Source organism: Bos javanicus, chromosome 2 (genome assembly GCF_032452875.1).
Source record: "Bos javanicus breed banteng chromosome 2, ARS-OSU_banteng_1.0, whole genome shotgun sequence".
Lineage (NCBI taxonomy): Eukaryota > Metazoa > Chordata > Mammalia > Artiodactyla > Bovidae > Bos > Bos javanicus.
In genome coordinates this window covers 23775124-23800264 of record NC_083869.1, presented here as the reverse complement: position 1 = coordinate 23800264, position 25141 = coordinate 23775124, and the positions used below count along the sequence as shown (strand labels likewise).

At 40.5% G+C, this 25141-nt stretch overlaps 2 protein-coding genes and 1 non-coding gene across 5 annotated transcripts in view; 2 read left to right on the top strand and 1 right to left on the bottom strand.

Moving 5' to 3' along the window:
- The window catches only part of RAPGEF4 (Rap guanine nucleotide exchange factor 4), a 334045-nt gene that overhangs the window by 198353 nt on the left and 110551 nt on the right, over window positions 1–25141 (top strand). The window lies entirely within an intron of this gene.
- LOC133235492 (cytochrome c oxidase subunit 5B, mitochondrial) lies at window positions 4303–4782 on the top strand. The gene has a single exon (XM_061397049.1). It carries the CDS (start codon window positions 4308–4310, stop codon window positions 4695–4697), a length of 390 nt encoding a protein of 129 aa, XP_061253033.1. The 5' UTR covers window positions 4303–4307; the 3' UTR covers window positions 4698–4782.
- On the bottom strand, window positions 23789–23861 carry TRNAW-CCA (transfer RNA tryptophan (anticodon CCA)). Its single transcript has one exon. It is a non-coding gene; the product is annotated as a tRNA-Trp (tRNA).

The window sequence follows — 25141 nt, the reverse complement described above, 5'->3', positions numbered from 1 at the left end:
AGGACACGGACATGTGATCCCTCTACCCCAATATTGAGTCAGTGTGGGTGAGATACCACTGTGGGCTCAGCTCTGACCATGGGGATGTCTGTGCGTGGAAGAACGGGGGACAGGAAATAGTAGCTGTTCACTATCCCACCCAAGTGAGTACATTCAGCTGACTGCTAGAAAAAAAATCAGCCCCCTTCCTCTGGTGTACTCAGATAACATCATAATGCAATCAATACCTCATTTGAGGGTTAGTCTTCATCCCTTGTTTATGAAGAAATAGGACAGAAGCAGTTATGAGAATAATGTTGACATTACATTTTGCAATAGCTTTGATTGCAGGAAGCGTTGTGCTTTAGAAATTCCATGCATTCCATTCAGTCAGAGTCGTAATTTCTTTTTCACTGTCTTCTTAACATGTATGATGTGGGAATTAACAGGATTTGATCTTGTTAAGTCTTTTGAGATACTTCGGTGTGGGTTCTGAGCCAGTAGATGATAGTGGCAATCCTATTTGTCCTAGGATATTACAGGAATTCTTCTTTTTTATCTATTTCATTCTAAGTCTTTAGAGTCTGTGAGCCAAATTTACATTCAGATGAGTCATTGAAGCTTATATTGTGTGCCTAAAAGGAAATGTTTATGCCGAGAGTCTAAGATGAAGTCTAGCAAGACAGTGAATTTTTAAAATCATGGTTATCTTTCCCTGATCATGAATGTAATAGTGCTTATTTTGAATATTTGGAAACATAAAACTGGTTTTTAAAATCTCCTATAAATGCCACCACCCAGAGCTCCAAGTGTTTCTATATTTAATACATAGTAACAAAATTTTGTTTACACTGTATATATAGTTTCATGTCTTTTTTCAGTGAAGTTTTTTAAAGGACTTTAATATTGTCTTAACAATATTACAGAATGAATTTCCTCTGAAATATTGTTTTTTCAAACAGCTATCTATATCTTGTAAAAGTTAGTATTCACGTCATCCCCTTCCCATTTTTTGGAATTATTTTTGGTTACATTGCTGTTCTTCATTTCTGATGTTCTAAGTTTCTGACTGGTATCATTTCCTTTCTGACTGAAGAACTTCCTCTAGAAATTCTTGTAAGACACATCTGCTGGCTACAAATCTGCTAACATTTTTCTTCATTTGAAATGTCTTTCCATTACCTTCATTCCTACAGGATATTTTAAAGGATAGAGAATTATGACTTGACAGCTTTTTTTAGCATTTTTTATGAACCAGTATTCATTCATTCACAAAAGAGTCCGAAATGCAGTACTTGGATGCAATCTCAAAAACGACAGAATGATCTCTGTTCGTTTCCAAGGCAAACCATTCAATATCACAGTAATCCAAGTCTATGCCCCAACCAACGCTGAAGAAGCTGAAGTTGAACCATTCTATGAAGATCTACAAGACCTTTTAGAACTAACACCCCAAAAAGATGTCCTTTTCATTATAGGGGACTGGAATGCAAAGGTAGGAAGTCAAGAAACACCTGGAATAACAGGCAAATTTGGCCTTGGAATATGGAATGAAGCAGGGCAAAGGTTACTAGAGTTTTGCCAAGAGAACGCACTGGTCATAGCAAACACCCTGTTCCAACAACACAAGACTCTACACATGGACATCACCAGATGGTCAACACCGAAATCAGATTGATTATGTTCTTTGCAGCCAAAGATGAAGAAGCTCTATACAGTCAGCAAAAACAAGACCGGGAGCTGACTGTGGCTCAGATCATGAACCTCTTATTGCCAAATTCAGACTGAAATTGAAGAAAGTAGGGAAAACCACTAGACCATTCAGGTTTGACCTAAATCAAATCCCTTATGATTATACAGTGGAAGTGAGAAATAGATTCAAGGGACTAGATCTGATAGATAGAGTGCCTGATGAACTATGGACGGAGGTTCATGACATTGTACAGGAGACAGGGATCAAGACCATCCCCATGGAAAAGAAATGCAAAAAAGCAAAATGGCTGTCTGGGGAGGCCTTACAATAGCTGTGAAAAGAAGAGAAGCAAAAAGCAAAGGAGAAAAGGAAAGATATAAGCATCTGAATGCAGAGTTCCAAAGAATAGCAAGAAGAGATAAAAAAGCCTTCTTCAGCGATCATTGCAAAGAAATAGAGGAAAACAATAGAATGGGAAAGACTAGAGATCTCTTCAAGAAAATTAGAGATACCAAAGGAACATATCATGCAAAGATGGGCTCGATAAAGGACAGAAATGGTATGGACCTAACAGAAGCAGAAGATATTAAGAAAAGGTGGCAAGAATACACAGAAGAACTGTACAAAAATGATCTTCATGACCAAGATAATCACGATGGTGTGATCACTCACCTAGAGCCAGACATCCTGGAATGTGAAGTCAAGTGGGCCTTTGAAAGCATCACTACGAACAAAGCTAGTGGAGGTGATGGAATTCCAGTTGAGCTATTTCAAATCCTGAAAGATGATGCTGTGAAATTGCTGCACTCAATATGCCAGCAAATTTGGAAAACTCGGCAGTGGCCACAGGACTGGAAAAGGTCAGTTTTCATTCCAATCCCAAAGGAAGGCAATGCCAAAGAATGCTCAAACTACTACACAATTGCACTCATCTCACACGCTAGTAAAGTAATGCTCAAAATTCTCCAAGCCAGGCTTCAGCAATACATGAACCGTGAACTCCCAGATGTTCAAGCTGGATTTAGAAAAGGCAGAGGAACCAGAGATCAAATTGCCAACATCTGCTGGATCATGGAAAAAGCAAGAGAGTTTCAGAAAAACATCTATTTCTGCTTTATTGACTATGCCAAAGCCTTTGTGTAGATCACAATAAACTGTGGAAAATTCTTCAAAAGATGGGAATACCAGCCCACCTGACCTGCCTCTTGAGAAACCTATATGCAGGTCAGGAAGCAACAGTTAGAACTGGACATGGAACAACAGACTGGTTCCAAATAGGAAAAGGAGTACGTCAAGGCTGTATACTGTCACCTGCCGGGGACCAACCCCGGCTGATCCAGGGTATTCGAAGGAGAGACGGCGTAGGCGAAGATCAGGAAACAATTGCTTAATTAAATGTTAATTAAGGATATAAAGAGTAATAGAATGAGGATAGCTCAGTGAAGAAATTCAGTGGAGAAAAGAGGCTGAAATAAGGATAGCTCAGTGAGGAAATTCAGTGGAGAAAAGAGGCTGAATAATTCAGCCAGAAGGTAAGAGAAAGAACGACATGGGGAGACCAAGTTTAGGTGAACAAGGCCCGCACTTTATTTTCCAAAGTCGTTTTTATACCTTAAGTTATGCATAGAGGATAATGGGGGAAGGGGTAGAGTCATGCAGCAAGCCAGGCTTTCTTCCTGCAAACTTATCATATGCAAAAGTTTAGGTGATTTGCATCATCTTCTGGCCCGGAGGCCTTTTCCTCTAAAGGTGATTATTCTAAAGTCAGGCGCCAGCCTCCAAAAAGCATTAGATAAAGTTGCATTCCTACAGAGCAAAGGTGTGGTGGGCTATAACAAGAAAAAGAATTAATTCAAGGGTCCCAGGTTACAAACATTAAAGCTACTATTTACACCAATTATATTAATCAATACACTGCCAGGGACACAGCAGGTAAGGGATATGGAAACTTAGCAGCAAACATTGGCCCAACAAGTGAAAATCCCTTCACCAATACAATTTCTAATCAATCTTTTAACTACTCAAAAGAATCTGTGTTTAGACAGTTTAGAACATCTCCTGCCTCTCACAGTTGGGAGGCTCTGAACAATCACATGTGGCCGGAAAAACCTATTCAGGCAGGCTAGAGGATTTCCAAAGGAGTTTGTAGGTTAAACACTGTCACACCCAGGAATTATTAACTGGAGCTGTAAGCTAACTTTTTTCAGAGAGGTAGTGGGGGACAGCCCCCCGTAAAGTCAGAGGTGTAGGTGAAAGCACAAAGCAGAAAGTAGGCAGACTCTGGTTTTGGGGGTAGATTGCTCGAGAATTTCCAGGGAGACTCCTGAGGCTTGATCCCGCCTTTGCGTATGCCAAGCCTCCTTCCTCATGACCTTTGCCACGGGCGGAGCTCGCTCCCCACAGTCACCCTGCTTATTTAACTTATATGCAGAGTACATCATGAGAAACGCTGGGCTGGAAGAAGCATAAGCTGGAATCAAGATTGCCGGGAGAAATATCAAGAACCTCAGATATGCAGATGACACCACCCTTATGGCAGAAAGTGAAGAGGAACTCAAAAGCCTCTTGATGAAAGTGAAAGAGGAGAGTGAAAAAGTTGGCTTAAAGCTCAACATTCAGAAAACGAAGATCGGTGATGGCGTCAAGGTTACTCCGTGGAGCTGGAGCTTTGGCCTCCCAGGCCCTGAGGGCCCGGGGTCCAAATGGAGTCTCTGTGGTGCGCTCTATGGCGTCTGGAGGTGGTGTTCCTACTGATGAAGAGCAGGCGACTGGGCTAGAGAGGGAGGTCATGCTGGCTGCTCGCAAGGGACAGGACCCATACAATATACTTGCCCCAAAGGCAACCTCAGGTACCAAGGACGACCCTAATTTAGTGCTCTCCATCACCAACAAGTGGATAGTGGGCTGCATCTGTGAAGAAGACAACAGTACTGTCATCTGGTTCTGGCTGCACAAAAGCGAGGCCCAGCGATGCCCCAGCTGTGGAACCCATTACAAGCTGGTGCCACACCAGCTGGCCCACTGAACCATTGCACTAATGCACTCAGAATATGATGTGGAATTTATTCTTTCCAGTAAAGACTAGCTATTACATTGACTTCTCAAAAAAAAAAAAAAAAGAAAACAAAAATCATGGCATTCGGTCCCATCACTTCATGGGAAGTAGATAGAGAAACAGTGGAAACAGTGTCAGACTTTATTTTGGGGGGCTCTAATACATCTGCAGATGGTGATTGCAGCCATGAAATTAAAAGACGCTTACTCCTTGGAAGAAAAGTTATGACCAACCTAGATAGCATATTCAAAAGCAGAGATATTACTTTGCCAGCAAAGGTCCGTCTAATCAAGGCTATGGTTTTTCCAGTGGTCACGTATGAGTGCGAGAGTTGGACTGTGAACAAAGCTGAGCGCCGAAGAATCGATGCTTTTGAATTGTGCTGTTGGAGAAGACTCTTGAGAGTTCCATGGACTGCAAGGAGGTCCAACCAGTCCATTCTGAAGGAGATCAGTCCTGGGTGTTCATTGGAAGGAATGATGCTGAAGCTGAAACTCCAGTACTTTGGCCACCTCATGCGAAGAGTTGACTCATTGGAAAAGACTCTGATGCTGAGAGGGATTGGGGGCAGGAGGAGAAGGGGACGACAGAGGATGAGATGGCTGGATGGCATCACTGACTCGATGGACATGAATTTGAGTGAACTCTGGGTGTTGGCGGTGGACAGGGAGGCCTGGCGTGCTGCTATTTATGGGGTCGCAAAGAGTCGGACAGGACTGAGCAACTGAACTGAACTGATTGATTCATTATAATTAATGAAAGTCCATTGTTTATTCAAACTCCCTTTGTTTTTACATAGTACCCTTTTCTGTTCCTACATCCATCCCTTCTAGGATATCACTTCATCTTTAGTGGTCCTGCTTCCTTAGGCTCCTTGGCTGTTCCAGTTTCTCAGAAAAGTCTTTGAAGTGCTGGCAGGTTTAAAGCATACTGGTCAATTATTTAGACAGATATTCCTCAATTGTGATTTGTCTGATTATTTTTTTCAAAATCAAGCTCAGATTATAGGTTTTCAGGGAAAAAACCAGAGATAGATCATTTTTATCACTCTATATCAAGAATACATACTATTAAGGCAATTTACCGTTGTTAATGTTGACTTTGATTATCCGGTTAAGGTAGTATTTAACATTTCTCCACTATAAAGTCATCCCTTTTCCATACTGAACTCTTTGGGGGAAAGTCACTATGCACAGACCACACTTGAAAAGGGAGTTATGCTCTACCTCCTTGATAGCAGGTATCAACATACATCATTTGGAATTTTTCCATATGAAGTATTCTCTCTTCTACTACATTTATGTATTTATTCAATTATTTTTCAGATCAGCATGAACTCATGGGTATGTATATTTTGGGTTATAACCCACTATCACTATATTTATTTTATTGGTCACATTTTCCAGCATTGACCACTAGAGCTCTTTAAGTTGGCCCCTGTGTTTCTTTGACATATTCTATCATTGTATTTTGTTTTATGTTTTTGGACACTTTCTGACACAACTAGATGCTTTTATACTCCCTGTCCCCATCTTAGCAAGAGCTGTTTTGCCAAGGATTCTTGGTTCCTTTTATTGAAGACTAGTATTAGAAACCAAGATTTGGTGGTAGATGTCCTTGTTACTACTGGGATTATCGGGATGTTACTGTTTCTAAGGCGGGCTTCCCAAGTGACACAGGGGTAAAGAATCCGCCTGCCAGTGCATGAGACTCAAGAGACTAAGGTTTGATCCTTGGATCAGGAAGATCTCCTGGAGGAGGAAATGGCAACCCACTCCAGTGTTCTTGCCTGGAAGATTCCATGGACAGAGGAACCTGGCAGGCTACAGTCCATGGCGTCACAAAGAGTTGGACACAGCTGAGCTCCTGAGCACACACACATTTTTTCTAAGCCTTCTCAGCTGAAAGAGCAAGGAAATATATGTGAGTGTTCCAGCCATGCATAATCTATATCTATAAATATACATATATATACACACACACACCCCTATCTGTATCTATACTTAGCTAAGTATGAATTCATACTGATTTATCTAATTGTTAATCCATTACTAAATGGGTCATTTTAGCCTTTCTCCTTGCTTTTCTGAAAGATCCCACTCTAATAGTGATAAATTTGACTTGTACCATCTGAAAGTGAAAGTCGTTCAGTTATATCCAACTATGGGCTTCAGCAGTATGTGAACCGTGAACTTCCTGATGTTCAAGCTGGTTTTAGAAAAGGCAGAGGAACCAGAGATCAAATTGCCAACATCCGCTGGATCATGGAAAAAGCAAGAGAGTTCCAGAAAAACATCTATTTCTGCTTTATTGACTATGCCAAAGCTTTTGACTGTGTGGATCACAATAAACCGTGGAAAATTCTTCAAGAGATGGGGATACCAGACCACCTGACCTGCCTCTTGAGAAATTTGTATGCAAGTCAGGAAGCAACAGTTAGAACTGAACATGGAACAACAGACTGGTTCCAAATAGGAAAAGGAGTTCGTCAAGGCTGTATATTGTCACCCTGTTTATTTAACTTATATGCAGAGTACATCATGAGAAATGTTGGACTGGAAGAAACACAAGCTGGAATCAAGATTGCCGGGAGAAATATCAATAACCTCAGATATGCAGATGACACCACCCTTATGGCAGAAAGTGAAGAGGAACTCAAAAGCCTCTTGATGAAAGTGAAAGAGGAGAGTGAAAAAGTTGGCTTAAAGCTCAACATTCAGAAAACAAAGATCATGGCATCCGGTCCCACCACTTCATGGGAAATAGATGGGGAAACAGTGGAAACAGTGTCAGACTTTATTTTTCTGGGCTCCAGAATCACTGCGGATGGTTACTTCAGTCATGAAATTAAAAGACGCTTACTCCTTGGAAGGAAAGTTATGACCAACCTAGATAGCATATTCAAAAGCAAAGATATTACTTTGCCAACAAAGGTCCGGCTAGTCAAGGCTATGGTTTTTCCTGTGGTCATGTGTGGATGTGAGAGTTGGACTGTGAAGAAGGCTGAGCGCCAAAGAATTGATGCTTTTGAACTGTGGTGTTGGAGAAGACTCTTGAGAGTCCCTTGGACTGCAAGGAGATCCAACCAGTCCATTCTGAAGGAGATCAGCCCTGGGATTTCTTTGGAAGGAATGATGCTAAAGCTGAAACTCCAGTACTTTGGCCACCTCATACAAAGAGTTGATTCATTGGAAAAGACCCTGATGCTGGGAGGGATTGGGGGCAGGAGAAGAAGGGGACGACAGAGGATGAGATGGCTGGATGGCATCACTGACTCGATGGATGTGAGTCTGAGTGAACTCCGGGAGTTGGTGATGGACAGGGAGGCCTGGCATGCTGTGATTCATGGGGTCACAAAGAGTCGGACACGACTGAGCAAGTGATCTGATCTGATCTGATTTGTGACCCCATGGACTATAGTCCATGGAATTCTCCAGGCCATAATACTAGAGTGGGTAGAAATTCCCTTCTCCAGCGGATCTTCCCAACCCAGTGATTGAACCCAGATTTACCCACATTGCAGGCAGATTCTTTACCAGCTGAGCCACAAAGGAAGCCCAAGAATACTGGAATGGATAGTCTATCCCTTTTCCAGTGGGTCTTCCTGACCCAGGAATCGAACCGGGGTCTCCTACATTGTAGGCAGATTCTTTACTAACTGAGCTGTCAGGAAAGCCCTGTACCATTTGCCATCTATTTAATTTTCTAATTCCAGCATACCTGTGTAGTGGTTTTGATTACCTGTACCCATATGTTATAAGAGGAAGGAATAGATGCAGCAAAACCTATAAAACAAAAGATTTTGACATTTTTGAGGGGAGGGCATTCTGAGCAATTGGAACAAGAAGGAGAATGGAAAATGAGGCTGGAGAGGTAGGCAGGGGAAAATTATGAAGAGCCTTTAGAATAATGTTAAGAAGTTTGGCTTCATTCCAGGAATAATGGGAAATTATTGAAGGGTTTTACGTAGAAAAGCAATATGATCAGATTGACTTTGTAAAAAAAAAATCAGTCTTACTTCAGAGAGAAAAAGGACAAGGACATTACCCATAGAAGGCAGGATAGAATGGTGGTTAACTAGAGGATTCCTATACCAAAGCTGCCACCTGCCAGCCATGTGACCCAAGATAAGAGGCTTAACCTTCTGTAAGCCTCAATTTCCTCACCTGTGAAATGGAAATAATCAGTTCAGTTCAGTTCAGTCGCTCAGTTGTGTTCGACTCTTTGCAACCCCATGGACTGCAGCACGCCAGGTCTCCCTGTCCATCACCAACCCCAAGAGTACTCAAACTCATGTCCATTGAGTCGGTGATGCCATCCAACCATCTCATCCTCTGTCGTCCCCTTCTCCTCCCACCTTCGATCTTTCCCAGCATCAAGGTCTTTTCCAATGAGTCCATTCTTCACATCAGGTGGCCAAAGTATTGGAGTTTCAGCTTCAACATCAGTCCTTCCAATGAATATTCAGGACTGATTTCCTTTAGGATGGACTGGTTGCATCTCCTTGCAGTCCAAGGGACTCTCAAGAGTCTTCTCCAACACCACAGTTCAATAGCATCAATTCTTTGACACTGAGTTTTCTTTATGGTCCAACTGTCACACCCATACATGACTACTGGAAAAATCATAGCTTTGACTAGACAACCTTTGTTGGCAATGTAATGTCTCTGCTTTTGAATATGCTATCTAGGTTGGTCATAACTTTCCTTCCAAGGAGTAAGCATCTTTTAATTTCATGGTTGCAGTCACCATCTGCAGTGATTTTGGTGCCCCCAAAAATAAAGTCTGCCACTGTTTCCACTGTTTCCCCATCTATTTGCCATGAAGTGATGGGACCAGATGCCATGATCTTAGTTTTCTGAATGCTGAGTTTTAAGCCAACTTTTTCACTCTCCTCTTTCACTTTCATCAAGAGACTCTTTAGTTCCTATTCGCTTTCTGCCATAAGGGTGGTGTCATCTGCATATCTGAAGTTATTGATATTTCTCCCAGCAATCTTGATTCCAGCTTGTGCTTCATCCAGCCCAGCATTTCTCATGATGTACTCTGCATATAAGTTAAATAAGCAAGGTGACAATATAATAATGGGAATAATACAAGTACCTCATCAAAGCAGTAACATCCTATCCTCATCAAATACAACTTTGGTAAGATAATCCATGTGAGTGAGTGAGTGTTCACTCAGTCGTGTCCAACTGTTTGTGACGCCATGCACAGTAGCCCACCAGGCTCCTCTGTCCATGGGATTCTCCAGGCAAAAATACTGGAGTGGGTTGCCATTTCCACCACTTAGCATATGTGTTAGTTGCTCAGTCATGTCCAACTTTTTACGACCCCATGGACTGTAGCCCACCCAGCTCCTCTGTCCGTGGAACTTTTCAGGCAAGAATACTGAAGGGGGTTGCCATTTCCTTCTCCACGGAATCTTTCCAATCCAGGGATTGACCCTTGGTCTCCTGCATTGCAAGCAGATTCTTTACCATCTGAGCCACCAAGGAAGTCATATCATACTTAATAAATATTTGTTCTTATCTTCTCCTGAGCCCAAAATAGTCCCTTATAGGGTGAATCTGCAAAGCTTCCTTCCTCCTCTTCTTTTCTGGAATCCTATTCTGAAACACCTTTAACCTATGAGATGAGGAAAGAAGCGAACAACTTCTCCCATCCAGCAACCCAAGACAGGGAAACCACTTTCACCGCCTTGTCCTTCACTCCAGTATGTGTGTGCCTGTATATCCTGAGAACAGTTTTTATATGAACTATGTAGTCTCAAGGTTTTCTGTGCTCTTTATCTTCATAAAGATTCCCATGTGCTCCTTCTTTAAAAACACGCTAAGATTTCTGAGGTTTAAACTCCTAATGATAAAATAGTTCTCAAAGTGGCTACTTAAATCAGAAAAAGCAATGATGTTACCAGTTGGTAACAGACCATTTATTTATGGTGTTTTCAGGCATAGTGAATCATTCAGAGCATTTTACTTGCAAAGTTTTGAAATAAGATAATTTAATACAAAGAATAAATCACATGGAGAAGTATTTCCCTCACTTTTGGCCCAAACATATGAATATCTGAAGCTGTCCCCTTCCTCCTCTTCTCTGTTTCTGGTACTTCACCCACATCTGGGGCTTCACAGGTGGTGCTGGTGAGAAAGAATCCACTTGCCAATGCAGGAAACATAAGAGATGTGGATTTGATCTCTGGGTTGGGAAGATCCCCTGGAGGAGGAAATGGCAATCCACTCCAGTATTCTTGCCTGAAGAATCCCATGGACAGAGGAGCCTGGTGGGCTACTGTGCATGGCGTCACAAAGAGTCTGAAACCCTCATCTGCATCCTGCAGGGAACCCCGTTGTGTAAAAAGAATAAAACTTTTGGTTCTTAAAATCTCTTTCGGATTTTAAACTGTAAGACACTAGCATATTAAAGTTTACTCTATTTGGAAAGGCGATTTACTTTAAAATGCAGCTTATTGTTTCTTTAGTTTTTAAGCTGCACAAGACAGAGGGTTGTAGCGTTTCCAATGCCAGATAGATGTAGAGACAAGAAAAGAGGGAAGCGGTGGAGTTTGTCTTGGGTGGGTGCCCAAAGCAGTCTGTGTCACCACTATATCAGGTCATGACTACCTGCCCACCCTTAGGCTATTTCATGGCTGCAAACCCAACCCTTCTAGAATCTGGAACCTCATGTAATTGAAGCAGATGGGAACAAGATACTTGGTGCTTTCTCTCAAAACAGCCAGTTAATCACTAAATCTTATAATGATTAACCCCAGTCCAGCTGAAAGCTTTAATCAAGGGGCTGTTGGAGCTTTGTGATACACAGCCAAACATTTCTGCTTTCTTGAAGAGATATTGTGAAAATCTGTCCTGAGGGTGAGCAGTAATCCTCATCTTATACCTCCCCCCAAAAATTATGTCCACAGTTTAAGTTTCTAGTCAATAAAAGAACACAATAACATTTGATTCCTTCTCCTTGTATTTGCAGATGTTTCAAGTATTTCTAAAGCCTTTCAAATTACTTTGAATAAAAAACCATAACCCTGAGGTAGAAATGCCAGGTTTCTAAAGTATGCTTAAGCCTCCATCAGCTTATTATACCTCCAGTAATAGTAAGGTTTTAAATTTGAGGTTTTTCTTTCTCTTCTTATGCACACTCTAGAAAATTAGAAAAATACAGAGAGGGGAAGAAAGAAAAATGTAAGTGCAATCAAATTTTTTAAAGTTTAATATATCACGCTATTTATTTCTTTGACCTTTTAAGATACACTGTTTGCATATCTAATTAAAAACATCATCTGCATTAGAGCAATTTGATTTTAAAAAAAGGCCGTGTTTGGGGAACCTGGTTTATGAGCCAGATGTGAGACGAGCTGGGTATCTTATATAGTATGTTACTTTTCTGCCTGGTTTTCATATTTTATATGATATGCCTTTTAGGCCTTTGATTATTTTTGTTTTGATGAACTTTGTAAAGGCTTAACGGGCTTGTTGAAAACATTAATAGGTGTTTGCTGTTATAGGAGTTTTGCATAACAAAGACTAACCATATTGCCACTCTATGCTCTTGCCCTGTACTGGTGCCAAGATTGTGTATTTTGTAGCTTTAGTGTACTAGGTTGTTTGAGGTTTAAAAAAAAAAAAACAACTTTTAAAATTTCCAATCAATATAGATAAATACACCTACACACAGAAGACTGTATAAAAGTCAATTGAGTGCACAATTTCCATTTCAAGGAGTAGGACAAAGAACTCTTTTTCTCAAGGTAATTATCTTACCTTTCCCAACTGGGAGTTGCTATGTTATTAAAATAATGGCTTAAGGCATTTTGCAAAGCATGTATTTTGAACCTGGCTAAATGTATTTGTGTTTTCCTGTTGGAAATTCTTTGTCTTAACTGATTAATTTGTTCTACATTAATATTTATTAGTCTTAAGACAGAAGCCAACAGCTACATTCAAGAGGCCAAAGATAGATCATTTTTCTAAAGTTTATCCAGAAGAAATGTCCTATCCAAAGTTACCTTCAATGCAGGCTTCATAATTTATCAGTTTGTGGCAGGAACCAGAATCTGTGACTTAGGTATTCTACTTCTGGGAGTTGATTCTGAGAAAATAAATATGAGTAAGGGGAACTTTTTACCTAAATTCATAGCATATTTATATTAGAATCTTACTAAAAACAATATAAAGATGAAATGACAGGAGAACCATTAAATTATGCTATGTGCATTTAATGGAATGTTTCCATAATAGTTACAAAGAGTTTGCAGTAAGATGTGAAGTTGTTTATGGTTTAATATTATGTTAGAAGATACAGAATTTTATCTAGGGTATGATTGAGTTAAAAATAAAAGCAAACCCACACTTAAACAAAAGAGATTAATATGAATATTCTAAAATGCTACTCATAGTTATCTTTGAGTAGTGGTTTGTATGATTAACATTTTTCTACAGTCCAGTGAACTTGTGTTATTTTGTAATTTAAAAAAAGATGAAAAAGGTAAAAACCATTAACTCGGTGTATGATTTTACTGCAGTTGATAATCTGACATTTCAATGTCTTTACCTAAGTCTATAGTATCTTCACATGTAGCATCTTGCTGCACTTTCTTCCAACTTCTCCAGCTCCAGTTTTCTGCTGCAGCCTGGTTAGGGCACTCAAGCATTCAAGAATACCTTGAATTCTGCTCTATGATTTTTGGCTTCAGCCTACAGTGCCATTCTGCTCCCTGTCCATCCATCAAATCCTCCTAAAAACTTCATTCAAATCCTGCTGCCTTTGGAGAGGCTTCCCTGAGTCACCCAGGGCAGCTGTGGCCCTCTGTCTCTATAAAATACCTATGCAAATGGGGTTCAGCTAACTCTGACTTTCATCCATTTGTGCCCCTTGAGGATTGCACCAGGCATGCCTCTGACTTTGTGAATCCCACCTGCTAATTTCTTCGTGCTGACACTGGCCGGTGACACGTGCGTAAGGATGACCTGGAAAAGTATATGTGTTTCCTGACTGTTACCTTAAGGAAAATCCTTTGCACAAATGGGACCTAGTTAAACTTAGAAGCTTTTGCACAGCAAAGGTTTCCTTGACAAAACAAAAAGACAACCTACTGATTCGGAGAAAATATGATATAACCAATAATGGGTTAATATGCAGTATGTATGGATAACTCATATAACTCAATATCAAAAAGGAAACAACCCAATTAAAAAATGAGCAGAAGACCTGAATAGATGTTTTTTTGCAAAGAAGACATGCAGACGGTCAAGTTCAGTTCAGTTAGTTCAGTTCAGTTACTCAGTTGCATCCGACTCTTTGTGACCCCATGGACTGCAGCACACCAGGTTTCCCTGTCCATCACCAACTCCCGGAGCTTACTCAAACTCATGTCGATCAAGTCGGTGATGCCATCCAACCATCTCATCTTCTGTCGTCCCCTTCTCCTTCCACCTCCAATCTTTCCCAGCATCAGGGTCTGTTCCAGTGAGTCCATTCTTCGCATCAGGTGGCCAAAGTATTGGAGTTTCAGCTTCAACATCAGTCCTTCCAATGAATACTCAGGACTGATTTCCTTTAGGATGGACTGGTTGGATCTCCTTGCAGTCCAAGGGATTCTCAAGAGTCTTCTCCAACACCACAGTTCAAAAGCATCAATTCTTCAACACTCAAGCTTTCTTTATGGTCCAACTGTCACACCCATACATGACTACTGGAAAAATCATAGCTTTGACTAGACAACCTTTGTTGGCAACGTAATGTCTGTGCTTTTTAGTATGCTGTCTAGGTTGGTCATAACTTTTCCTTCCAAGGAGCAAGCATCTTTTAATTTCATGGTTGCAGTCACCATCTGCAGTGATTTTGGTGCCCCCAAAAATAAAGTCTGCCACTGTTTCCCCATCTATTTGCCATGAAGTGATGGGACCAGATGCCATGATCTTAGTTTTCTGAATGTTGAGTTTTAAGCCAACTTTTTCATTCTCCCCTTTCACTTTCATCAAGAGACTCTTTAGTTCCTATTCGCTTTCTGCCATAAGGGTGGTGTCATCTGCATATCTGAGGTTATTGATATTTCTCCCAGCAATCTTGATTCTAGCTTGTGCTTCTTCCAGCGCATGCTTCATCCAGCCCAGCGTTTCTCATGATGTACTCTGCATAGAAGTTAAATAAGCAGGGTGACAATATACAGCCTTGACGTGCTCCTTTCCCTATTTGGAGCCAGTCTGTTGTTCCATGTCCAGTTCTAACTGTTGCTTCTTGACCCGCGTACAGGTTTCTCAGATACAGATGGCCAGGAGGCACATGGAAAGATACTCAACATCACTAACCATCCGAAAAATGCAAACCAAAACCACTATGAAATATAACCTCACACCTGTCAAAATGGCTATCATCAAAAAGAACACAAATAACATGTTGGTAAGGGTGTAGAGAAAAGGGAACCCTTGTGTACCCTGCTGGTAGGAATGTAAATTTATGTGACAACTGTGGAAAACACTACGGAGGTATCTCAAAAAGCTAAAAATAGAACCACCATATGACCCAGCAACTCCATCCCTGCATATATATCCAAAAAAGCAAAATACTAATTCCAAAAGATACATGTACACTTATGTTCATAGCATCATTATTTACAATTACCAAGAGTGATCTCCCAGAAAAAGGTATGCTTTGCCTGATATAGCTAGTATTTAAATCAAATAGCTGTGAAAACATTACTTTTATGCTGACTTGCTGTAATACTCTCTTTGTTTTGATTTTTCATGTATTTACATACCTTTGAGGCAATAATGGTGTCTTAAGTGGTGGAGACTTGACATTTGCAGTCAGTATTCCAGACTGTTCCAGAATCACTAAATGAACGAATCTGTCTAAAGGTGCTAGGTGGTATAGGCTCACTCTTTAGCCAAGTCTTGAAGGCCGCCCTCGCTAGAGGTTGCTGGTGCTAACATTTTTGCCAGGTGCTTTCCATGCGTACAAACGTATTATGCATTCTCTTTTTTCCTTTGAGTCAGCCTTACAGGAGATTTAAGGGTTACAGACTGCTCTGTGTCAGGATCATAAAGGACTAGATGCCACTGAAATGCTGTTTCAGAATTCCGAGGTCTCCTTTACTTCTTTTCTATGTATAATGGAAGGTTGGTAAATATTTTCCTGATTTTTTTATAACTTTATTTTTATTTCTCTTTTGGCTGTGCTGGGTTTCTGTTGCTGTGCGGGCTTTTCTCCAGTTGTGATGAGCAGGGGCTCTTCTCTGGTTGTGGTGTGCGGGCTTCTCACTGTGGTGGCTTCTCCTGTTGCGGACCATGGGCTCTGGAGTGAGTGGGATTCAGTAGTTGCGGTCTATGGACACTGCAGCACAGGTTCAGTAGTTGTGGCACATGGCTCAGTTGCCCCACAGCATGTGGGGTCTTCCCGGACTGTGGATCGAACCTGTGTCTTCTGTATTGGCAGGTGGATTCTTTACCAGTGAGCCACCAGGGAAGCCCCTATTTTTTTTTTAATGAAATTAAGTTATTTTCTTACTCTAAAACAGGTGTTTTCTTCTAACTTTTTTTTGAAAGTTAGCATATACATTTTTTTTAAATGCATGTCATTTAATTCAATACATTTTCACAAACACACCCAGGTAAGCAGTACTCAAATCAAGAAACAGAACATCACCACCACCCCAGAAGGAAGCTCCTGTTTCCTTCTAGCCACTCCTCCAACTAAAGATAATCTGTCTTTATACTTTAAGTAGATGAAATCACCTGGTAATACCTTCCATATCCAGCTTCTTTCCTTTAATATTGTGTTTGTGAGGTTTGTCCACCTGCAGTGCCAGACACCCAGGTTCAGTCCCTGCATTGGGAAGATCCCCTGGAGGAGGAAGTGACAACCCACTGCAGTACTCTTGCCTGGAAAATCCCATGGATGGAGGAGCCTGGCAGGCTACAGTCCATGGGGTCGCAAAGAGTCAGACACAACTGAGCGACTCCACTTTCTTTTCTTTGTGAGGTTTATACACATTATTGTATGCAGTTGTAAATTGTTTCTTTTCATTCCATTATGGGAATGTGCTACAATCTATTGTCTATTCTGTGGTTGGTAAGCTATTGTGAACGGCTGTGCTCTGAACATTTAGTGTATGCCTCTTGGTGAATATATGTACATATGTCTTTTGGGCTTTTGTCTCGAAGTGGATTTCTGGAGTATTAGGAATATACATTTTTATATTTAGGATATGTGAGTGGACTTCTGAAAGTCTGTTAACTATATGTAGAATTTTGGATGTATGTATGTGGATCTTGGAGGTTCCATCACTTGTATGAAATTTTCATAAGTGCCTAAAAACATTCAGAAATACTTAACAATACAGGGAAAACTCAAAACTGATCTTGCGTCTATCAAGAGCAAAATGAGGAAGCCAAGATGACAAAGAAGGATGGTTTCATGTGTCTAGAACAATCTGCTTTCAAGAACTTCCTTGATCTAAAGGAAATACAAAAATGTCAACTTTAAATTAATGTTTCTCCCTTCCGATCTTAAAATACAGTTTTACAGATATGAACTGAAAAGAATTGTTATTCTTGGGAAGGAAGAAGAAAAAGTAAAATAGTCCACAAATTATCAGCTAACATCCAATAAACTTAGCCTTTCTGTATCTAACCATGAAGAGTAAAACTGAAATTTCAGAAATGAAAAGGGGAAAATTCTTCCCATTCTTTTAATATCACAGCCAAGTAAAAGCACCTCAGAGATTTCTCCACATAATAAATAAATATGTAATGCATAATTTCTGTAAACAAAGCACTATGGGGATTCTGAGATAACAACACAATTTTTTATTTTAAGGAGCTTGTCTTGCACTTGGGGAAAAATAATGTAAATGACTGTGGTACAGCCATTGAAAAATTTGCAATAATGGGAATTTAGGAGATGCAGAGGGCCCCAAAGGTCAACTCAGGACATAATTGATGTCTGTAGGGAATGTGATCCATAGATCTCTCAAATCAAGAAATTCAGAAATACCCTTACCTGATCACTGATCTTCCCAAATGGTTCTTTTTTACTTATTTATTTTGGCTGTACTGGGTCTTCGTTGCTGCTCGCAGTCTAGTTGTGGGGAATGGGGAAGGGGGGCTTCTCTTGTTGCAGAGCACGGGCTCAGTAGTTGTAGCACACAAGCTTAGTTACTCCACGGCATGTGGAATCGTCCCAGATCAGGGGTCGAACCCATGTCACCTGCATTGGAAGGCAGATTCTTATCCACTGCACAACCAGGAAAGTGCCCTAATGGTTCTTTGAATCATTTAATTTAATGTTCTGATTATGAATCTTTAAAGCACCCAGATGAGAAAAATCACCTCTAGTGGACTGATTCAAGTAGTCTTTATAACTTCCCAGATTGTATCAGAGGTGTCTCTCTAATTGGGTCAATCTCATTTTTAAACATTTTGTAGCCCAAACCTAACACACTTATCCACACTGAGCATCATTCAGCAGACTAATCCCCTTTGAATTCTAATGAATCAGCTTAGCACAGCACAGAGGACATTCTCAAATGTCTGTGGAATAAGTTGATATTTACTCATGTTTTTATTCAAACTAGAATTATATAACATGATAGTTCATTATATTATAGGTTGCTGTGTATATGTATGTTATTATAAGTGTATGATTATGTTACATAATTTTGAGGATTAATCTCTACCAAATGGGCTTGCAAAGAGTTATTTTTAAAAATACTTCCAAATTTTAAGAGATGGGAACTTTGCCTTTCTTTCAGAATATATAAGATAGCTGTAATCTTGATTATAGGTTACATAAGTGTGCATGTTTATATTTACAAATCTGTTCCCTACACTTAGATTCTAACAACCCTGGTTGGTAGCCATTTCTCCCTTTTTTGGGGTAGGGTGGGAATGTGAACTTCAGTGTTTTTCAAAGTCTGGGTTTTAGAAGTCCAGTCCTACAATTAAAACCCAAGTATGTGACCCACACTGCCTCTCTGCAGAATCCATCTTTTGGTGAGGGTAGCAGGGGAGAGGCTGGATTTGGGGTGAGCGGTGGCAGAGTTTCTGGCATCCACCCTGTGTACTCTGTGAGCAGCAGTGATGCACCGTGGCAGAGGCCATGAGGCTTGGCTTGAGGGAAACTGCGGTGTGGTTTGAGCCTTGTCCCCAGCTGAGTCACCCCTTCCCCTGTCCCTATGGCTCTTCCAGAGTTTTTTCTTTATTAAGAAATCCCTATTCTGCCTCCATTAGCTAGAATAAGAATGCAGATTGAGATACCCAGCAAATTCTGAAAATACTTTATGCTACTGATATTCAGATTCTCATTTTAAACACTCCTTCATTTTCGAATACTAATTTCATAAATATTGAATGTGACTTTTTCACCTTATTCCCTGAGGAAAGTAATAAAAGGATTATGTTGTGTTATACCTATGCTTGAGAGGCTTTATTAAATATTTATATAATGAATTTGGTTGAGATAAGTTATTTGTAATTTAGAAATTGTGAAGTATGTTATTTGTGAATATTAAGTATAGCATTCAAATAACTCTTACAGGCCAAATTAATTTTCTTTAATAAATCATAAATATTTCATTTTCCTGTAAAATACTTGAGTATTCAGAAAATAAAAGTGGTTGGAAAATGATTCATTTAACCAGAAGACATACTGGTTTATTTGGGTAATATTAATCTTGTTAGGTGATGACCTTATCATTGTATCAACTAGACTCAATTTTTAGGAAACACTGACATTTTTCTTTCACTTTTCTTCCATTAGGAAGGAAGGAGTTATGAAATTACAGATCCAAAGGATGCTACTCATAGTTATCTAATTCCATGATGCTTAAAGTGTGGTTCACAGACCAGCAGCATCAACATTACTAGACAGGAATGGAGAATCTCAGGTCACACTCTAGACCGATGGAGTAAGAATCTGCATTTTAATGACATTCCCATGTCATTCATACAGATATTAAAATTTGAGAAGCACTCATTATATTCCTCATTTTATCAAACACAAACGCCAGTACTTTTTTTAAAAGAAGGCAGGAAGCGAGGCATTATTTAATGGTCCTCTCTCTTAAAAAGCTTATACTCAGTTGCAAGCCCTTGGAATCATTTCTTCATGGCAGTGGAAACCAGCAGTCATTTCCTTCTCAATATCCCTTCATATTAGTTGTCCCTCACCAGCTCTCATAGAGAGTTCTCTCTTCACTGAAACACTGATGGCCTGCTAGAGCAAATGAACCCATGAAGAAATTCCTTCATTCATTCAGTAAGCACTTGAGTAGCAGCTGCATGTCATGAGAGGGGGTAGAACAGTGAGCAAAACCAAGTTCTTGCCTTCATAGAGCTAACATTTCAGTGGAGAAAACAGATAAGAAACAAATACGTAAAATGTCAAGTATGATAAGCAGTAATAGAGAATGCCAGATTTGGGGCAGTGATCCTTTATACTCTAGGATGGGCAGGACAGGCCTCCCTAAGAAGGTGTAGAGACCTGGAGGAGGTGAGAGTGTGCGCCATGGGGGTACAGGGAAGAACGTATCCAAGCAGGAAGTAGAGTGGGGAGTGGACTGAGCAGAGGAAGAGAGAGTGGCGTAACATCAGAGAGGTGACAAAAAGCCAAACTGCTTGTATATTGTATGGAATTTAGCTTTCACTCTGAGTGGGAGGAGAAGTCATTGCAGGGGTTTAGGCAGAGTGACATCTGACCCATATTAGGGGTAGGGTCATACTGGACCAGGATGGAAGCTTATAGACCTCTTAGGAAACTCTCATGGTCCTAGACAGGAGCAGACCATGGCTGAGACAAGACATGTATGCTGTTGAGTACTTGAAACATTGCTAATGAGACTGAGAAATAAATATTTTTTATTTTAATTAATTGAAATGGCAGTGACTGCATGTGAGTAGTGACTAATATATTGGACAGCACAGGCAGAGAAATAATAGATAATACAGTCGTGTCTTTTATTTCTACAGCAAAATTAGTGCTGTGTTGGACAGATCAGTTCAGTTCAGTTCAGTTCAGTTGCTCAGTCGTGTCCTACTCTTTGCAACCCCATGAATCGCAGCACACCAGGCCTCCCTGTCCATCACCGACCCCCAGAGTTCACCCCAACTCATGTCCATCGAGTCGGTGATGCCATCCAGCCATCTCATCCTCTGTCGTCCCCTTCTCCTCCTGCCCCCAATCCCTCCCAGCATCAGGGTCTTTTCCAATGAGTCAACTCTCCACATGAGGTGGCCAAAGTATTGGAGTTTCAACTTTAGCATCAGTCCTTCCAAAGAAATCCCAGGGCTGATCTCCTTTAGAATGGACTGGTTGAATCTCCTTGCAGTCCAAGGGACTCTCAAGAGTCTTCTCCAACACCACAGTTGAAAAGCATCAATTCTTCAGCACTCAGCTTTCTTCACAGTCCAACTCTCACATCCATACATGACCACTGGAAAAACCATAGCCTTGACTAAACAGACCTTTGTTGGTAAAGTAATGTCTCTGCTTTTGAATATGCTATCTAGGTTGGTCATAACTTTCCTTCCGAGGAGTAAATGTCTTTTAATTTCATGGCTGCAATCACCATCTACAGATATATTAGAGCCCCCCAAAATAAAGTCTGACACTGTTTCCACTGTTTCCCCATCTATTTCCCATGAAGTGATGGGACTGGATGCCATGATCTTAGTTTTCTGAATGTTGAGCTTTAAGCCAACTTTTTCACTCTCCTCTTTGACTTTCATCAAGAGGCTTTTTAGTTCCTCTTCATTTTCTGCCATAAGGGTGGTGTCATCTGTATATCTGAGGTTATTGATATTTCTCCTGGCAATCTTGATTCCAGCTTATGCTTCTTCCAGCCCAGTGTTTCTCATGATATTCTCTGCATAGAAGTTAAATAAGAAGGGTGACAATATACAGCCTTGACGTACTCCTTTTCCTATTTGGAACCAGTCTGTTGTTCCATGTCCAGTTCTAACTGTTGCTTCCTGACCTGCATATAGGTTTCTCAACAGGCAGGTCAGGTGGGCTGGTATTCCCATCTCTTTCAGAATTTTCCACAGTTTATTGTGATCCACATAATCAAAGGCTTTGGCATAGTCAATAAAGCAGAAATAGATGTTTTTCTGGAACTCTCTTGCTTTTTCCATGATCCAGTGGATGTTGGCAATTTGATCTCTGGTTCCTCTGCCTTTTCTAAATCCAGCTTGAACATCTGGAAGTTCACGGTTCACGTATTGCTGAAGCCTGGCTTGGAGAATTTTGAGCATTACTTTACTAGCGTGTGAGATGAGTGCAATTGTGCGGTAGTTTGAGCATTCTTTGGCATTGCCTTTCTTTGGGATTAGAATGAAAACTGACCTTTTCCAGTCCTGTGGCCACTGCTGAGTTTTCCAAATTTGCTGGCATATTGAGTGCAGCACTTTCACAGCATCATCTTTCAGGATTTAAAATAGCTCAACTGGAATTCCATCACCTCCACTAGCTTTGTTTATAGTGATGCTTTCTAAGGCCCACTTGACTTCACATTCCAGGATGTCTGGCTCTAGGTGAGTGATCACACCATCATGATTATCTTGGTTGTGAAGATCTTTTTTGTACAGTTGGACAGATAGGCAGTGCTTAATAGGTGGATTAATGATGAGATCATTTCTCTGCTCTTTTTGCCTTAAAATATCTATGATTCTGTGTACCCAAGGTAGCTTTGGGTCATTTTTGACATAATGCTTGTAATTTTTGATAGCTTTCTTCCTAGCTTTCATGAAAAGATAGTCCAGGCTCATGTTATGCATTTCTTATCCCTGGAATCAGCCATTTCTCTTAAGAAGACTTGATTTCAAAATTCAAGATATTCATTGCTACTGGTTGGTCATTATTTCAAAGCTGTGTCTTTTTTTCTTCCACAATGAGCATCCTGGGTTTTTAAGAACACAGAGATGATAGAAATAGGGTATCCCATAATTTCTCATCTGGGCTTCCCAGGTGGCGCTAGTGGTAAATAATCCCCCTCCAATGCAGGTAGATGTAAGAGACATGGGTTCCATCCGTGGGTTGGGAAGATCCCCTGGAGGAGGAAATGGCAACCTACTCCAGTATTTTTGCCTGGAGAATCCCATGGACAGAGATGCTGGGCGGGCCACAGTCCACGGGGTCACAGTCAGACACAACTGAAGACTTAGCATGCACACACGTACAGTAGACTCATGCACTGTGCTACATATTTATCAATAAATTACTGTGAAGCAAATTATAGCATAACCATACAATAGCGTACCATGCAGTTACGCAAAAGTGCATGTAGCAACAAAAAAAAGGATGAGGTAGTTTTTTATGTTCTAATATGAAAAGCTTTCTAAGAGATATTAAGTAAGAGAAGCATGGTCAAGCCAATGTACGTACATACCATTTTGAAGTGGGGGGGGAGTAATGGACAGAATATGTGTTGGTATTGGCTTGTATATGCCAATTAGCTTCTTCAGTACAAAAGCTTTTTCGGAAGCACGTTATGTAAACCACTTATCTGCCTTTGGAGTGGACCCAGCAGGAGCCCTGTTCCCTGGCTTCCAGGAAAGTGGAGTTTGAACCATAGCTTTTCTGTATTCATCCTATTTTTAAATATTAAATAAATGTTATCTTCCAGAATCCACCATGCCCAAATTGAAATTGGAGATTCTAAAAGGAAATGTGATGGTTTTTATTAGATTTGTATATTAATAAGCACCAATTCACTGAAGTTTCAAGACCTGAACCATGTCTCTGAATCTTGTATTCACTGTTTCCCAAAAGTGCTCAACACACTGTTCCCAAATTTGGAATGGGAAAAGAGGCAGTGCTTAATTCTGGACTTTGCTTTTTTATTCAAGTATGGTTGATTTACAATGGTGTGCCAATCTCTGCTGCACAGCAGAGTGACTCAGTTTTACACACATATGAGTGAGTGAGTGAAGTCGCTTAGTTGTGTCCGACTCTTTGTGACCCCGTGGACTGTAGCCTACCAGGCTTCTCTGTCCACAGGATTCTCCAGGCATGAATACTGGAGTGGGTTACCATTTCCTTCTCCAGGGGATCTTCCTGACCCAGGGATCGAACCTAGGTCTCCTGCATTGGAGGCAGAAGCTTTAACCTCTGAGCCACCAGGGAAGCCCTCTTTTTTGATATTCTTTTCCAATATGGTTTATCCCAGGAGATTGGATATTGTTCCCTGTGCCATCAGTAGGACCTTACTGTTTATCCATTCTAAATGTAATAGTTTGCATCTATCAACCCCAAATTCCCAGTCCATCCCTCACCCTACTGCCTGGCAGCCACAAATCTGATCTCTGTTTCTGTTCAGATAGGTTCACTTGTGCCGTGTTTTAAATTCCACATATAAGTTACATGATACTTGTCTTTCTCTTCCTGACTTACTTCACTTAGTATGATAATCTCTAGTTTGATCATGTTGCTGCAAATGGCATTATTTTGTTCTTTTCTGTGGCTGAGAAGTATTCCATTGTGTGTATGTGTGTATGCACATATACACAGCACCTTCTTCATCCATTCATCAATCTATGCCCATCCATTCATCTGTGGGCGCGTAGGTTGCTTCCGTGTTTTGGCTATTATGAACAGTGCTGCTATGGGCATACAGGTGCACGTATCTTTTTAAATTATGGTTTCATCAGGTATATTCCCAGGAGTAGGATTGCTGGATCGTATGGTAATTCTATTTTTAGTTTTTTGAGGAACCACCATACTGTTTTCCATAGTCACTGCATCAACTTACATTCTCACCAGCAGTGTAGGAGGGCTCCCTTTTCTCTATACCCTCACCAACATTCATTATTTGTAGACTTTTTAATGATGGCCATTCTGACTGGTATGAGGTGATACCTCAATGTAGTTTTAATTTGCATTTCTCTAGTAATTAGTGATGTTGGGCCTCTTTTCATGTGCTTACCAGCCATCTGTATATCTTCTTTGAAGAATGTCTATATAGAACTTCTGCTCATTTTTCGATTGGGTTCATTTTTTTTGGTGTTAAGTTATACGAGCTGCTGGTCCAACTCCGGACTTTGTGGACAGAATTTCTTGTAATGGGAGAAGGGATGAATGATGAGGCCAAGCTTAGATTTCTAAGCAGAGGAGGGAAAGGGGGCTTACTAATCTATCACACAGTTTATAGTTCCATGAAAATTATGCTTGCTGAGGGTAGATATACCACAGTGGACAGTGGCCTCTGTGGAATAATATGGTTGGCTTATTTTGCATCTCTTAGCTCCTATAGCTGAAATGAAAGTTTAATAGTAATATGTTGGTATGACCATGAAGAGAAAATCTGTGCCTAATCAGGCCAATTTATAAGGAAAAAATGAACCACTTTGTGTAAGAACTTTAAGAGAATACTCCAACTGTTAAGAATGGGTCCCTCTCCAAAAAAT